This window comes from Carlito syrichta, unplaced genomic scaffold (assembly GCF_000164805.1).
Source record: "Carlito syrichta isolate Samal-C Ts95f unplaced genomic scaffold, Tarsius_syrichta-2.0.1 Scaffold307203, whole genome shotgun sequence".
Taxonomy (NCBI): Eukaryota; Metazoa; Chordata; class Mammalia; order Primates; family Tarsiidae; genus Carlito; species Carlito syrichta.
The window spans coordinates 454,786-466,471 of record NW_007251299.1 but is presented as its reverse complement, the minus strand read 5'-3'; the positions used below and the strand labels follow the sequence as shown (position 1 = coordinate 466,471).

Genomic DNA, 11,686 nt, shown 5'->3' with positions numbered 1-11,686 from the left:
CCCGCGGGGGCCTCCTCGCCGCTCCTGGGGCTCAAGGGCCGCGCCCCCAGCTTGCGGCCGCCCGCGAGGAGCTTGATGACGAACTGCTCGCGCGCGGGCCCCGCCGAGCAGGTGTAGACGCCGGCGTCCGAGGGCTGGAGGCGGTGGATCTTCAGGTAGCCGAAGGGGGCCACGGTGACGTGGGCGGAGCTGGCCAGGTGCCGGCCGTCCTTCTCCCAGGTGATGAGCTGCTTGCGGAACCTGCGCGCGGGGCAGCGCAGCACCACCGCCGTCTTGGGGAGCAGGTAGGCGGACCCCCCCACCACGAAGTGCAGCTTCCTCTGCCTGCGGGTCTGGATGTAGACCTTGCGCGCGGCCGCGATGTGGGGGCTGTGCTTGGTGGACGGCCGCCCGGGCCCTGGGGCGAGGGGAGGCGGGGGGCGGGGGGGGAGGCGAGAGTCCCGTGAGTCCAGTGAGATGTGGCCACGGGAGGCGGGAGCAGGAAGGGGCCAGGAGAGGTGGGGGCGAGGAACAAGAGGGAAAGGCTCTGCGGGGTTCGTTTTGGCCAGGGCCCCGCTTTCCCGCCTGGGACAGACGGGAGGGCCTGGCTCCCAGCTGCGGACCATCACGCCGCCCGTGCGATCCAGACTGGAGGGCTATGAGTGCGGTGGACAGCCCACTCCCACCCTGCTGGGTCCTTCTGCCCCCAGAAGGTGAGATGCAGGGTTCTTGCTGGAGCCCAGCGGAAAGGCAGCTCCTCTCATTAAACGCATTTCAAAAAAGAAGCCAGCATCATAAAATGAGGCAGAGGACCAAGAGAAGGAGAATGTCCTCCTTTAAATGGTTACCTCTGGGTTCCTGCAAGCCACCAGAGCCCTGAAGTACACAGTGAGGAGAGCCCAGAAGTGTTACAGCTCGAAGGATTAATGCCGCACAGAACAAATCTGTTTAGCGGGGTTTAAAACCCCAGAGTGGATAACATTCGATTCACTAGTGGTGTGCTGCCTCCAGATCCCAGTATGCCAGCGAGTGAACTTTGCTCTAGCCCCTGCAAACTGTTTTTCCAGGGGAGAAGAGAATTCAGCCTGGCCTGGTGTAATTAGGATTCCTTTTCCGTCTCCAGCTGAGCCCTCCCGCCCGCGGCCCTCCACGGGGTTCAGTATCCCACCGTCTCCTGCCAGCCTTGGTGTTGGGGAAAGCCGCAGTGTGGTGGCTATGGCTGCTGCCGTGTGGGCTTCGTCCCATCCCCCGAGCCCTGACATACTCACGTGCGCAGGTTGCCAGCATGCAGGGCCTGATGGAAGAAGAGAAAGGCAGGGGCGGGCACAGGGTGGAATTGACGACAGTCGAGATTCCTGTCTTCAGCACCTTCCGGCAAATAGCGCTCCGCGTCTGGGTGCCCTCGCCGCAGCTCGTGGAACACTGGTGGGGAAGAAAGAACAAATGCGTGCACGTTCAGGGAACGAGAGCCTAGCGAGTTTTTAAAACGGACTCTCAAACTCATCGAACTTTCTGTAAATAGGAGAAAAGCAGCAGACACCGAGAGAGACAGAGAGAGAGACTGATTATGATGTGATAACGTGGAAGACAAGCTCATCCTGCAGCCACATTGAACCCTCAGATTTTCTTTGAGGTCTCCTGTTGATATTTTACCTGTTTTCACTTAGATGGTCTAGATTTTTTTTTTACGGTTATAGAGTGCTGTGTTCAGATCCCAGCTCAGAGTTTCTCTAGTTGGCAAATTATTTAAACTCTCTGTTTCCACTTGTTATGCTTATTTTGCAAGCCTGGGAATTGAGACAATGTATATTAAATACCATACACAAAATGACAATACTAATTCCTAATTCATTTCTCTTTCATGAATAAATGATATTGTTAAAGTCAAGCATTAAGTAGCACTGTTTTGAAGTGCTAGATATTGTTTTTGGTTTTTTTTGAGTCGGAGTCTCACTCTGTTGCCCAGATGGAGTGCAGTGGTATGCTCATGGCCACAGAAGCCTCGACCTGTGAGGCTCAGGTGATCCTTCTACCCCAGCCTTCCAAGTAGCTGGAACTGTAGCCATGTACCACCACGCCCGACTAATTTTTCTTGATTTGTTAGAGACACAGTCTCACCAAATTGCCCAGGCTGATCTCAAATCCCTGGGCTCAGGCAATCCTCTTGCCTCAGCTTCCCAAAGTGCTGGGATTACTGGCGGGGGGCTACCATGCCTGGCCTGAGGTTCTAGATATTATGAAGAAAAGATATGCAAGATAGTTCCTCACCTCAAGCAATTGTCATTCAGGTGAGGGGAAAAATACAAATGCATTGTTAAACTGAAATAGTATAGTAGGAAAATATAAGTCAAAATCACAATGAGGTACCACCTCGTATCCACTAGAATGGCCGTAACTAAAGAGACAGACAATAACAAGTGCTGGTGAGGTTGTGAAAAAACTAGGAGTCTCATTTATTGCTGATGGGAATGTAAAATGATACAGCCCCCATAGGAAACAGCTCCCCTTAGATAATTTCTTAAAAAGTTAAACATAAATTTACCATATGACCCAGCAATTTAATTCCTAGGTATCTACACAAGAAAAACAAAAACATACATCCACACAAAGACTTGTATGTGGATGTTCATAGCAGCATTATTTATAATAGTCACAAAGCAGAAACAACCCAGTGCCCATCAGTTGGTGAATGAATAAAAAAATATGGTATATCTGCATGAGGGGATATTATTTAGCCATAAGAAGGAATGATGGAGTTTTTGTATGTGCTACAACATGGATAGACCTTAAAAACATGATAGGTTGGAGTTTATAATGTGTAATGTATACCTCAATAAAGCTGTCTACAGAATTAAACAGTAATGCAAAATTTAGCAAAAAATATAAAATTGGAAGACAAGTATCATAAAATGATGCTAACAATTATTGAATGCTTATGGTACACTAGGGATTTCCTCACCTAGGACTTGAAGACGGGTGGAGCTGGGTGGATGTAGAGAAACAAGGATAAGATGGGAGGCAGAGAAATTTCCAGAACGAAGATAGAAGTGTTCAGTATGGAAGTCCAGAAATGGACTTGGGGGCAGAACTAAACCAGTTTAACTAGACAGAGGGCCTGCGTCCAGCGTGTTAGGAGCTGGAGAGGGAGTTCGGGGCCAGACTTTGGAGACCTTTAGCTTTAAGACAGGAGGTTTGGAAATGGTCCACAGGTAATGGGAAGCTGCTGAAGAGGGGACTGACATGATGAAAGAGGTGTTTTGAGAAGGTTAATCTGGCAACAGTGTATGGAAGGGATGGGCGTAGGAGATGAATGGGAGGCAGGGACGTCAGTGAAGGACACTGCCGCAGTAGTCCAGGCTTGAGATGATAAAGGCCTGAACTAGGGTCATGGCAGTGTGCCATGCTAACTTGAAAGACGCATGTTAAAAAAAACCCAAATTATCTCATATTTTCAAGTTTTATATGCCAACACATTGAAATGACACTCTTCCGTGTGACGTGCAGGGATATAATCCACCCTGAAAGAAATGTAAGATGCAAAAGATGGGGATGAGAATTGAACCCACTGCTTTTATTGCCTGACAGTTGGAGGTTCCAGATTCCATCCATCGCGGATTGTAAATCACCAGCACCAAATCCAAAGATCCTGTGGGGAGGGGGTAAGAAACCTGAAAAATGTTAAAGCACAGTCATTTTAGGCTGCTAAGTAGGAACATAAAAAGGTAGTTCGACTACAGGCCAGAAGACCGGGTTATGACTTTGGCCAAGTCTAGTTATTTCTTCAGTTCCGCATTTCTGGATGAGGGAAGCTAAGGGATTTTCAAACTGTGTTCCACGACAATGTTGAGGAGGTGATTCAGGGTCTTCTTGGGTGACAGGAAGACCCAACCACTGGAGATCAGTTAAACAAAATATCTCTGATTCGATCCGTTTTAGATGTTTGGCACAGCCACATTTCATTTGATAAAGATATCTGTGGCCTTAATTTTTTAAAGAAGCAATTAAACTATAGAATCTTTTGAGCTCCTTCTGGCTCTAAAATGGACTACTCTGATTTTAATTTTATTTTTTTGGGGGGGGAGGGAGGAACTTCCATAAAAATATGATTTAAAATATTTAATATCCAACTCTTTCAGGAGATTGAAGAATTGCTTTTTAAAGAAGTATGGTCTTTTGCGAGGTCTTACTTCCAGAATAGAATCTGCAAGTAATTTTATTTGAAATGTCTAAAGCTTTGGCTTAATTCTGTCTCTACGGGATTCTGTGCAGTAACTAGAAGATTGAGCCCAGATAGCCGAGGATGAAAAATACCCATAGATCATCTCGGTCTTCCTTTCTCCAAGGGGAGTCTTGGGAGGGCGTGTGGAATGCACATCTTTAGTCTTATCTCAGCCGGAGGGCCAGGGGAATGGTTGTCAGGATGACAGAGGCAACGTAGAGGCTTTGTGTACACCTCCAGAAGCACTTCAACCTGGCACTGGTTTGAATTTAATCCCAGTGATTCGGCGATAACCTCCTGCCATTCTCAGTCTCTCCCCAGTGCTTACAATTTCCATTCATCAACCCACATAGTTCAGAACCTAGTAACATTTCTTGGATAAGGGCTAACGAGTCCTGGCTCCCAAAATGTAATCTTCCTCTTCCTAGGAAGACCAGGAAAGCCTGTGGGAGACCTAGGCAGTGGCCCCAGGTCCAGGCAGTCAAGGTGAGTGCTTCCTGTGGTCTTAATTTTTTTTTTAAAGTAATTAAACTACAGGATCTTTCAAGCTCCTTCTGGCTCTAAAACTGACTACTCTGACTTTAATTTCTTTTGTATTGTTGGGGGGGAGGGAGGAACGTCCATAAAAATATGAGTTAAAAATATTTAGCCTCAGCCTCCCAAGTCGCTGGAACTGCAGGCACGCACGCACCACCACCACCACCACCAACAACAACAAAAAATTTAATATTCAGTCAAGGTGGGTACTTTCTTTGATTTCCTTTCCGTCTCATGACAGGGAACAAGAATAGAACAGGATCATAGGCTTAGCTTTTACTAGGCACAAAGTACTTTGCATGCATCTATATTAAATATATTTAATTTAAGCTTCCCATCTATATGGTGGATGCTATTATGTCTCCATTTTACAGATAAGCAACCTAAGGCCTAGAAAGGTTAAATCATTAGCCCAGGGTTATACAGCCAGTAAGTGGCAGAGTCAGGATTCGAGCCTACGCTTGCCTGTCTTTGAGCCTGAACTCTCAGCTGTACATGATACTGTTCCGAAGGCCTACTTTACTTAATGGTATTGACGGGACTCAGTTGAGTAGTCTCTTTTCTAGTCCCTAATCTCAAGGGCCCTCCATCAAATCTGCAGACAGAAAAGAACTTTTTCTGAATCCTCTGTGTCCCATATGCTCCAGAGGCCACAAACTCCGGGAATATGGGAGAACAATTATAATACACACAAGTCCCTTCCTCAGCAGCCCACCCATGACCGACTATCACCTGACAGACTTAGGGAGTAGGTCCTTTTGCAATACTCCCCTGGGAGGATGTTTTCAGCCAGAGCCACTTAAACACATCTGTGCTCTTTCCTGCACTGCTGTCTTGTTATGGTTTTTCATATATAATGCCATACTGCCAAATCAACATGCCCATGGAAAAAAAATCTCACTAATGAATGTGCTGTGTACACACACACACACACACACACACACACACACACACACACTTGAATATGCACATACTCATTCTATGCACTTTTAATTCTTTCAACTTTTTTTCCCTAAAATATGAAAAAACAATAATTCCCCAAATGTTCTGAGATATTTGGGGTGAGATATCACAAGAGGCAGTTTTAGTGTAAAATGATAAAGCCTATAGCAACGTGGGTGAACTCAACTGCAATGCCCTTTGAAGGTGCCATCTGGTGGAATTCTATATGGGTCGAAAATATATGGGGCATGAACTCGAAAAACCTTTGCTAAAAGAGCTAGCATCTTAATCGTCACAGGCAGCTTTGCCCTCTGTAAGCAAGTGTCTCCATGATGCATTTCAATCAGCAGCATCTGGTTAGACAAAAAAGACGATGTCAGGAAGACTGATCAAATGTTTAAATGCAAGTTGTAAAAAAAAGGAAGATCCTGAATCTGGTTCTGACACAGAAATTTTCACTTCGGATCTAATTATTCTGTTCTTGGCTAACTCTGCTTGTGAAGCAGTTATTTTGGGGGGACTTCTCTATGGAAGACACATAGGCCTCTGGAGCTGAGGAAGTAAAATGTAACTCCAAAAAGCGGTAGGGAAACAAGTGAGTTGAAGCTGGGTGTCAGTGAATTAATTTATGTGAGTGTTAGAATAGGAATTATGTCCAAAGATAGATTAGCTGGAGGAATATCCCTCACTTTTCAGGTAGAGTCGGGAATGGTGACTGCTGATGCAATCCCTTCCCCAAATGCAGGACAACAGGGAAATCAAATTCTCTTGCTGGGAGGTTTTAGAGCCAGGAAACTAACAATAAGGAGGCAGGGCTTCCTTGGCCTTCTTTTCCTCATAAATCATGTCCTTTGTTGTCCAGTCACTTGGAAGAGAAGAACTAGAGAGGTTTTGCCCTTCTTGAGTAAAGGTTAGAAACATCTGGGAGTAGGAGTTGCAGGGAGGTTGGGAGGAGTGAGTGGTATGGAGATAGAGGGAGAAGAATCTCATGTTCTGAAAAGAATCCTGGCCAACACAACACCAAGGAGGCCTGGTTTTGTTTCACAAGGAACACGTTTGTGATTCCAAGCTTCTGAGTGTTGGGCTGTGTAATTCAGGTCCCTGCAACCTGGTTAAAAGCTAGTAACACACTGTGGCATAAATGGTTATAAGAATACTGTTCCACAATGTTAGGCTTGTTTTGTTCTCTTCTTGCCTTTTCTGTGTCTATATCTGGGATGCCTTCCTTTCCTACTTAGGCCTTTTAAATTCTTTCCTTCTGAGGAACATACACACCTCTGTCCACTCCGAGAGAAGCCACTCGCTGGGGCAGTCATCTTTCTTGCAGGCTTGCTGAGAGGCCGGTTTCGAGGCTGAGCAGAAGGTCTCGGGAAGCTCCAGAAAGCTGCCGTCAGCCATGCGCTGCTTGCAGAGAACCTCACGTTTCTGGACACCCCCACCGCAGGTCCTGGAACACTGGGGAAGAAAGGAAGAAAGCCGTCTGTTTGGTCACCAATTCTTACCTTAGCTTGGTAAAGAAAAAATTAAAAAGCAAAACACAACAAAAAAACAGACAAGAGGAAAAAACAGGAATCAACCCAAATGATTGTGTTTCCTCTCTTTGAATGAATTTTGTAGCAAGATCTATTCCCTTCACTCTTAATCCCAGCTATTTAACTGGAGCATCCAGGAATTTCTGGGGCCTTTAAATCTTAGAAAGTTCCTCCTGCTGTATGATTTGCAGCCTTCCAAGACAACTGGTTTAAAAGGTTAGTATAATAAAGTGTTCAACATTTTTACGATCCAGTGAAAATAATCTGTGCTGCTTCCAGAACGAACAAGGGAAAGCTTTTGCCATTAGTATAAATCTGGAGAAGTTAATTTGCGGGGAAGACAATCTCTTTCCCTAAGTGTAGGCACTCACTCTACCATACTGGACGGGCATTAGATTTAGGGCCTGGTTTTCCGAAGACCTCCCTTGGAATACTTTTCTTATAGGATTGATGAGTTCTTAGGGCAGTGGGAGCCAGAGCTGCTGAAATTTGGGATGTAAGAAAAATAGCTTAATGTCAGTGGTTTTCATAGGAGCCCCAATAAAACATATTGTTTACGTGTAACTTAATATTTATGGTTTTAATCCAGCTGCTTGAGATGGAAGGACACTCCCGAGGCACAGACTGTTAGCTGTTTCCAAATATTTGTCCCATCCTTTTCAGAGCAAAAGAGCCCTCAATTTTTAGCTGGGCACATGACTTCTCAGCATAAAGACTATAGCTGCTAACTTCCCTTGATGGAAGACACGGCCATTTGGCCAAGTACTGGCCAATGGAATATAAACAGAGGGGTTTATGTATACTTTTAGGTACCTGTAAGGGGGGGGGGTCATCTTTTCTCCTCCCTATCTCCTCCTGGCTGGCTAGAATGTGAATGTGATGTTTGAAATGGAAGGGTCCAGCTTGGACTTTGATATGCAAAAAAAACCAAAGAAGCCTGACTTCGTGACCATACCTGCCCAGGACTGCCCATGTTAATGTGAGAAAGACTCTTCTGTCTTATTTAAACCATTGTGATCTTGCATTTTCTATCACTTTCAGTCAGATATAACCCTAACTGATACATCAACCTATGGCTAGTCTGTTCTGGGGATATTGTCTGATTCAGGGGGTGTTCTGTTTTCTTCAGGAATAGTCTCATCTTTCACTTGCCACCCTTGGACTTGCTGAGAAGTCAGGCCTGGGCTTAGGTAGCTTGCTGAAGGGGTGCCCCTTTCAGAACTCACAGTGGCCTGTGGTTCAGTAGGTCGTACTCAGAATTGCAATGGGGATTTTTGTCCACAGTCAAGGTTATGATGGTGATAACAGGGTCCTTGGGTACAGACAGAACACTGCTGTGGCCCAGATTTCACCTTTCTACTCAACAGTCTCAACCCTGGATGCATGTCAAGGTCACCTGAGAGTTTTCATTTATTATTATTTTATTTGTGCTTATTTTTCTTTTTTATTTCAGTAACTTTAGTGGGGGGTACAAATAGTTTTTGGTGACATAATTGCATTGTATAGTGGCAAAGAAGTCTGGGCTTTAAGTGTACCCACTACTCCCACCTGTGCACATTGTACCTGACAGGTGATTTTTCATCCCTCCTCCCCTTTCCACCCTCCCCCTTCTGAGTCTCCAGTGTCTGTTATACCCGTCTCTATGCCTTTGCAGATCTTTAGTTTAGCTCCTACATGTAAGTGAGAACATGTGGTGTTTGGCTTTCTGTTCCTGCATTACTTCACTTAGGATGATGTTCTCCAATTCCATCCACATCACTGCAAAAGACATTATTTCTCTCCTTTTTTTATGGCTGAATAGTATTCCATGACATACAGAGGGCGCCAAAAAATGTATACACATTTTAAGAAAGGAAAAAGCTGTATAAACTGTATTAAAATTGTAATACTCAATATATACTGATAACAAAAGAACAGTACAAGACACATTTGCCTTTGCAATTTCAAGAGGTGCTCAAAGTGGTTACCATTAGCATCTAGACACTAAAAGTAATATGTAGATAGCATTGCTTAAATGTGTACACTTTTTTTGGCACCCTCAGTATTTATACCACATTTTCATTATCCATTGAACAGTTGATAGGCATTTAGGGTAATTCCATATCCTTGCAATTGTGAATTGTGCTGCAATGAACATGTGCATGCGGGTGTCTTTTTTATATTGCTGTTCCTTAGAGTAGATACCTAGTATTAGGATTGCTGGATCAAATGGTAGATGCAGTTTTAGTTCCTTGAGAAATCTCCATACCGCTTGCCAGAGGCTGTACTAATTTACACTCCCACCAACAGTATATGAGCATGTCCTTTCCACTGTATCCACGCCATGTATTGTGTTTTTGATTTTTTAAATAATGGCCATTCTCACTGGTAGCTTCTCACTGTGGTTTTAATTTGCATTGCCCTGATGATAAGTGATGTTGAGCACTTTTTCACATGTTTGTTGGTCATTTTTGTGTGTTCTTTTGAGAGATCTGTGTTCTTGTCATTTGCTCACTTTTTAATGGGGCTATTTGCTTTTTTTCTTGCTGATTTGTTTGAATTCTTTGTAGATTTTGGATATTAGTCCTTTGTCAGATGCATAGCTTGCAAATATATTATTCTGTAGGTTGCCTCTTTACTCTTTTTTTTTTGTTTTTTGCTGTGTAGAAGCTTTTTAGTTTAAGTCTCACTTATTTATTTCTGTTTTTGTTGCATTTGCGTTTGGGGTTTTAGTCATACATTCTTCGCCTAGGCCGATGTCCAGAAGAGTTTTTCCTAAGTTTTCTTCTAGAAATCTTATGGTTTCAAGTCTGACATTTAAGTCTTTAATTCATCTTGAGTTAATTTTTGCATATGGTGAGAGATAGGGGTCAAGTTTCATTTTTTTGCATGTAGCTATCCAATTTTCCCAGCACCATTTGTTGAATAGGGTGTCCTTTCCCGGGGAGATTTAAAAAATTACTTCAGATCCATGAAATTAGACATTCTGGGAGGTGGGTCCCAGGTGTGTGTGTGTGTGTGTGTGTGTGTGTGTGTGTGTGTGTGTGTGCGCGCGTGTGTGTGTGTTTTAAGGACTTCTCAGATAATCTTCTCCCAGATAATTCTATTGTGTATTTAGGGCTGAGAACCACTTCTCCACACTAATGTTCTTTCACCATTCCTGATGGAAAGAAAATAAATGTGGAAAGGAAAATCTGGGACCCAGAGGGGCCTCCACAGGGCCAGTGGTTGCCTGGACCCCACTCAAGCAAATATGCCATTTGTTTGCAGCTGTGAGTGACTTGAGGTCACAGAGCTGGTGGATAATGATGTCAGAAAAGTTATCTACTGTCTAGTTAGTCCTTTTAAACCTCAAGTCTTTCAAATGATCCAAAATGATAGTGAACAATTTTTTTTTTTGGATTTAAAATTTAAAAAAATTTGAAATCAAACTTACTGAGTCTCCTAGGGGGAGAAATGTATTTTCTTATGGCTGGGATCAACTACTTACCCACTGAAGGCTAACAGAAGAGGAGAAGCCACCTTATGTGGTCGGTCTTACCCCCACTTGCAGCAAAAGAAGCTGAGGCTCAGAGAGGTAAAGCAACCCAACTAAGGCCACACAGTGGCCAGAATTGGTTTATTTCCATTCACTATAACATTCACCGAGCTCCTATGCAATACTATGTTCTGGACGCAGCTGAAGAACAAGCCAAACTCAGCTTTTCTCCTGTGTGGTTGTAGCATCTCCTCTCTGCTTGCAGAACCCATGGAGAGTAGTCTGACTGCTGCTTCCTGCCCCACCCTTGATAAGGACCTTGATAAGGACCAAGTGGGCTGAGAGCCTCATCTCCTCCTCTCATCCACCTGGAGAAGTGAAGCTTTGCAGTTCAGTTCTAAGCCTCCATTCTTGTGACCATCCCTGACTGGCAGGAGCCAGCCCATAACCCAGGATGGGGACCGGAATTCTAAAATAGTTCATCTACATTCTGGTGAACCTGGAAACCTATTCTCTTTAAGTTCTTTGATTTCTGAGTCGAGAGGCTACATTTGAACATAGCTCCTAGGCTAAGTCATGAGGCTGGACCACCTGCCACTCATGACAGACCCAAACAGTTCCTTCTAAGGGCTTTTCTAGTGGTCTTTTGGCCTTAGGAAAAACTTCTATGGTCTCAGAGTTAATGATTCAAGTGAGTGGCCCAGACCTTTGACTTCTTTGTGGCTCATTTCAGTGACTCCCTGGACTTTGCATTTCTTAGAGAAGCACATTTTTATTTTAGTTCTTATTAAGTGGCAATTCAATAAGCTATTAAAATGTTTTACTTATTTAACTCATTTTGTACCCAGTCTGCCCAGAACAGTGCCTCTGTAAGCCCTCAATAAATGTCTGTGGCATGGCATTAAAGTTGGTACTTGGGAGAAATTTAAATACGTGGCTAACAATGCCACATACCTAGAATAACCTTCTTGTTACTTTGGATAACTAAGGTTTTACATTTGATTTTATGGTCTTTTGCAT

The 11,686-nt window shown here is 44.2% G+C and overlaps 1 protein-coding gene across 1 annotated transcript in view; it reads right to left on the bottom strand.

Moving 5' to 3' along the window:
* Positions 1–11,686, bottom strand: part of ADAMTSL1 (ADAMTS like 1) — a 431,341-nt gene that overhangs the window by 134,480 nt on the left and 285,175 nt on the right. The window contains exons 17-19 of the mRNA XM_021715583.1: positions 6,953–7,132; positions 1,248–1,401; positions 6–397 (exon numbers count right to left, since the gene is read on the bottom strand). Of these exons, the coding sequence (XP_021571258.1) occupies positions 6–397; positions 1,248–1,401; positions 6,953–7,132 (726 nt within the window). The remainder of the gene's footprint in view (positions 1–5; positions 398–1,247; positions 1,402–6,952; positions 7,133–11,686) is intronic.